The sequence below is a fragment of the Marmota marmota genome, unplaced genomic scaffold, assembly GCF_001458135.2.
Source record: "Marmota marmota marmota unplaced genomic scaffold, marMar, whole genome shotgun sequence".
NCBI lineage: Eukaryota > Metazoa > Chordata > Mammalia > Rodentia > Sciuridae > Marmota > Marmota marmota.
The window spans coordinates 21,823,601-21,829,600 of NW_026000240.1; the positions used below are offsets into that span (position 1 = coordinate 21,823,601).

The 6,000-nt window shown below is 31.5% G+C and overlaps 1 protein-coding gene across 3 annotated transcripts in view; it reads right to left on the reverse strand.

Moving 5' to 3' along the window:
• Trpc1 (transient receptor potential cation channel subfamily C member 1) overlaps nucleotides 1-6,000 on the reverse strand; it is an 83,560-nt gene that overhangs the window by 37,552 nt on the left and 40,008 nt on the right. For all 3 annotated transcript variants that reach the window (XM_015486747.2, XM_048794567.1, XM_048794568.1), the window contains one exon: nucleotides 1,536-1,667. In XM_015486747.2, coding sequence (XP_015342233.2) covers nucleotides 1,536-1,667 — 132 coding nt within the window. The remainder of the gene's footprint in view (nucleotides 1-1,535; nucleotides 1,668-6,000) is intronic.

Here is a 6,000-nt window from a genome sequence, read left to right on the forward strand (position 1 = left end):
ATGAGGTTAGAAATAAATAATTATGAGCCAGTAACATGAGGGTGAACTTCATTAAGTAATGTTTATTCAGTTTTTTTCTCCCAGGAGAAAGGAAGGGAAAATAAGACTTTCCATTTTTTTAGTCTTCCTTTACAATGGAATTTTCCATGAACTGGCTGCATGAAATTATAACTCAAAGAATAAAAACTTCTTTTTCTTAGAAGCTAACAGTTCTCTCATTCTTTGTATTTACTATATAACCTGAGAACAGGCAATTGGATTTCTTTAACACATGAGTTATTACCTGCTTCTTTGTTTAAGAACCTAATTGCAAATGGGAACATTCATCAGAAATGTATATTATCTCAAAGCTATCTCATCATTACATAAACATTTTGATAGAACACTAAATTTAAAGGTGAATTAATACATTTTGTCAATCTAATTTGCTTAATCTCTAGATTATTAAAAGAAAAGTAAGTGGCTATACAGTTTAGATGGACATATGGTAAACTAGCAGCAAGAAGTCCTATGTTCTAGTTATAACTTTGCTTCTATTTTTAAATGTTAATATTAATAAACCAACTAGTCTGTGTATACCTCTTTCTCTGTCTGTAAAAACACTGGATAGGGGTGGGGTTGTAGCTCAGTGAGAGAGAGCATTTACCTAGCATATGTGAGGCCCTGGGTTTGATCCCCAGCACCACATAAAAACTAAATAAACAAAATAAAGTATTGTGTCTATCTACAACTAAAAATATTTAAAAAACAAAACAAAACACTGGATAATGTAAATGAGTTCTATGATCACTTCCAAATCTAACTTTATTATTCTGATCATAGCATAATCACAGCAGTTGTTTCAAATCCTTCTCGGAATGAACTGAATAAATTCTATTTCATATGGTGACTCAGAACTCAAAATATGAGACTGCAACAGAAAATTATTCATATTTAAGCAAAATAATTTATTAGTAGTGTTGTGTGCTGATACTTTAAAAGTATCAAAAATTTAATTTTAACCATGACTTGAGTTAATCAAAGTACTACTTTGTTCTATCAAATTTAAATAAAATTTAATGTATCCAAATTAAGTGAAAAAATTTAAACTTATAAACAGGTATTTTTATTCAGTGTGAAAGTTTGAACTTTCCCACTTGGGTCAGGTTGCTGGAGGAGGGAAAAGGTGGGTTTAGGCATAAATCCCTGCAATACCCTTGCAATACGAGCTGGTTCAATTTCTCCTTTTTCAGAGGGTACTAAGGATAACTCTGCCATAAAGGAAAATCTCAAAGCTTTCCCTGGGGGAATAAGGGTGGTTAAAGAGTATAAGAGAGAAGATGGGGAAGGAATAACTTAAATAAAACAGCACAGATCTGTTCCTTTGAGGGAAAAGGAAAATTCCCAAGTAAGAGGTATCAAGGTTTGGTCATCTAGAATCAAATGTAAATAAATTGTAAGTAAATATAAATTATAATTTGTTCTATCAAGAACTTCAAGATGAATATTCTGCCACAAAAGGTATTATGCAATTTAAAATTTCCATTCATTCCCACCTAAATTCCACCTCCACAAGGCTTAGTTCTTTTAAATCAGCACTAAGTTCAAATGCTCTTAGGATTGGATCCTCTTCTGTTAACATTATTAGAGCTGGACTGGCCAAGCATCGATATATATCAAGACGAAACCTGTGAAAACATACAATTCCATAATGTAAAAAAATTTATTACACACATATGATTAGATAGTCTATAGTTGCTTTAAATTTATGAAATACTATAAAATTAATAAAAAATAACTATAAATATATTTATTACAAGATAACATCCATAAAAGAAAAAAGACTTGGTGCTGGGGTTGTGGCTCAGTGGTAGAGTGCTCGCCTAGCATGCATGAGGTACTGGGTTCGATCCTCAGCACCACACAAAAACAAAATAATGTGTGTCCACCTAAAACTAAAAAAACACATAAATAAATAAATATTAAAAAAGAAAAAAGACTTTAAAATAAAATATTTTGATATGCAAATACTGAAAAATCTTCTATTGCCTTTATAGAAATTGTTTTACTATCTGTTTCCACAGACTCAAAGCTTTTTATTGTTCAAGCCAATTTAATTAAAGTAACTTTCTAGCCAGGTGTGATGGTGCACACATGCAGTCCCAGCAGCTTAGGAGGCTGAGGTAGAAGGATAACAAAGCCATCCTCAACAACTTTGGAAGAGCCTATACAACTTACTGAGACCCTATCTCAAAATAAAAAATAAAAAGGGCTAGGGATGTGGCTCTGTGGTTAAGTATCCCTCTGTTCAATCCCCAGTTCCAACAACAACAACAAAATTTTTATTCTTAAACCCAACATAATTTTACATGAAATATACTAATAATGAATGTTTGCTATGATATGGATTTTATGATTATTAAATTTTTCATTTCTCAGTAAAAAAAAAACTTTTTCAATATGCTAGATATACGTAACGTTCTCTTTAAGCCAGATTATGATTTTGAAAGATGTTTCAAATCTTAAAATTGAAATTATTTTTTTGTACATAATTTCCAGCTGATAGAAAGCATTCTCTTAACCTCTGTAAATTAATAAATCTTCACATTTAAATCCTTAAATAGAAAATAAACCAGAAAAATTCACTGTAATTCATGTATAAGTATGTAGTTCCTAATTAATAAATTTGGAAGATGTTATGTAATGCATATTTTCCTTTTAAATAAAAAATACAAATTTAATACATAACTGTTGTTTTAAAAAGTAAGCAATTTAGAAATGACACTCCCCAATCTTCCTCCTTCCACTAACTATATTTCAAAGATACTTTACAGAGAAGTATATTATCCTTCCCAATTACTCTATTTATACACAAATATAATGATACATAATATATAAAGAAACAACCAACCTGCCTTTTAAAAAGATATCATCTCTTCCTTTCCTACAACTGGGTGGTTTTCCATTTGATGGAAGGCCACTGAATTTTGTTATAGTTTGGACTTGGAATATCCCAGAGGCTCATGTGTTGAAGGCTTGGTTCCCAGTTGGTGATGCTATTTTAGGAGGTAGGGTCTAGCTGGAAGTAGTGAGTCCCTGGGGAGGTGCCTTTGAAGGGTATATTTTGTCCCTGGTCCTTTTCTTTCTCATAGCTTTCCAGCCACTATGAGGTGAGCAGCTTTACTCCACAACATGATGTTCTGCTTTACCAAGGACCACAAACAACAGAACCAAGTGAAATGAATTGAAACCTCTGAAACATAGTGAGCCAAAACAAGTCCTTCCTCTTTTAAACTGATTTTCTCAGGTATTTTGTTCCAGCAATAGAAAACTAAAACAAGTTTCCATTAATGAACATTTATGTTGCTTTTAACTTTTTTCTACTATAAAAATTCAGCAATTACTAATCTTTACATTAGTTCCTATCACTCTCACACACTTTAAATTGCTGGGCAAAATGGCATGTGTATTTTAAATTCCAATAGATGCTTCCAAAGTAATAATAATGAGTGCTCACTTACCCCCACATTTTCATTAATACTAGATATTATCGATATTTTAAATCTTTGCCAACTTAATAGAAAATAGAATTTTATACTTGGTTTAAACTGAATTTCTTTAGAAGAGTTTTCTTTTATGTTTAATATCAGTCTATGTTCCTTCTTCTGAAAACTACCTGTTCATATTCTTTGGCCTTTTTCTCTGATGATTGTTCACCTTTTCAAAAAAAATTATCTTTTTTTTCTAAAATAGACTGTTGTATAAACTTAATTCACCCCGTCACGTTAAGGATTAATGAGAAAATGCACTTCCAATGGTGGAATAAAGGTACTGGCAACCAATTAGAGTTATAATGAAGCACTACTGAGTGGAAATCATTTAGATGTGATCTCACAAATAGTGAAGCTGCTTTACTCTATAAATGCTATCAGAAGTTTATAAAATCTACCATCTATTTTATAAAATCTATCATTTTTCATTTGGTATTCAAAACACCACCCAAAGTAATATAGTATAAAGAGGTCAGTGATTTCCCTACTCACACAGAGGTACAAAATGAAAAAATTGTCCCTCAAAAACCAACCATTTCAGATCAGGAATGGTGGTGGGTAGGAGACTATCACAGAGTGCTAACAATATATTATCTAAAATGTCCCACGTCTAACAAAATATTACGAGATGTATAAAGAAAAAAGAAATTATAGTTCACAGTGTGGGGTGGGGGTGGGGGGAAGCAGGCAAAAGAAACTGACTGAGAGAGTGATCTGATGCTGGATTTAACAGAAAAAGACTTCACAGTAGCCACTGTAAGTATGTTCACAGTACTAAACGAAAGCTTAATTACAGAACTAAAGGAAGATAAAAGATAGTGTGGTATCAAACTGATATCAATAAAGAAATTATGAAAAATAACAAAATGGAAATTATGTAACTGAAAAGTATAATAATTGAAATAGAAATTCACTAGAGGGGCTTGTTATGGGTTGAATTATATTACTCCAAAATTCATATGTTGATGCCCTATCCACCAGTACTTTAAAATGTGCCTTTATTTGAAGATAGAATTTCAAAAGAGGAAATCAAGGTAAAATGGAGACATTATGATATTCCTACATCCAATCTGACTAGTGTCTCAAACACAGAATACATTATGTGAACAGTAAGATAGCCAACTACGGGCCAAGAAGAAAGATCTAGAACACATTCTTCCTCCACACCCTTCATAAGGACAATAACTTCATTTCTGGCTTCTAAGTAAGCCACAGGTTTGGGAAAAAATAAATTTCAGTTGTACCTTGTTATGACAGCCCTAAAAAATTAAAACAGAGCTCAACAACTGTTGTATGCTGGCAGAAAAACTTACAAACTTGAAGATACATAGGTACAGATTATGTAGGCTAAAATATTGGACGAAGACTTGGGAAACATGAACACTGTCTTAGAGAGATATAGAACAACACTAAGCCCACTAATACAGTCATATTGGAAGTAGAGAAAGAAGAGAAGAAAAAGGAGAAGGAAAAATATTTGACTCAATAGAAGATAAAAACATTCTAAAGTTTCTTTAAAAATATTAACCAATATATCTAGGAATCTCAACAAACTGCAAGTAGAATAAATGCAGACACACTCAACAGAAGCATCATAGTAGAAATGCTGAAAGTCCAAGACAAGGAGAAAATCTTGAAAATAATAAGAGAAAAACAGTGCATCACTTAGAAAATGTATCCAAATAATATTAACAGCTGACTTCTCAATAGAAACCTTGGAGTCCAAAAGTCAATGAGAAAACATTTTCTAACAGGTGCTCAAAGAAAAATAACTGTCAGCCAGAAATCCTATAGCCAGAAAAGCTAATGTTCAATAATAAAAGATAAATTAAAACTTTACCAGCTCAACAGAATGTGTTGCTAGCAGATCTACCTTTCAAGAAATCTAAAAAGTTGTTCTTCAAAAGGGAAGCAAATAGTTCTAGACAGTAATTCAAATCCACATGAACAAACACTATAAATTCATATTTTCTTCTTTTGTCCCTTAACTGATTCTAAAAACAATTATAAAATAATATAAATGTAACCAAGTATAATATTTGGCTCATAACATACAGAAATATAATCTAGGTATAATATTTTTGCCAATAACAGCACAAAGTAGAAGTGGGGCTGAAGCTGTAATGACTAAAAGTGGTAAGATAAAAATTATAGCAATGCGTCATTGAGTGTTTAACATAAGTAGAATAAAATATATAACTATCACTATAAGAGAAGAAATAAAATAGAAATATATAGGAATAATAGTTCTATATATTACTAGAATCAAGCTAGTATATAACTGAAACTGATTTTGACAAATTAAGATATATATGATAAATCTTAAAAAAAATCGGTTAAAAAAAAGAGGAGACTGGGAATAGAACTTAGTGGTAGGGGACATGTTTAGCATATGTGACCCTTAGTTGCATTCCCAGCACAAAACAAACACCAACCCAACCAAAAAAAAAAAAAAAAAAAACAAAAAAAA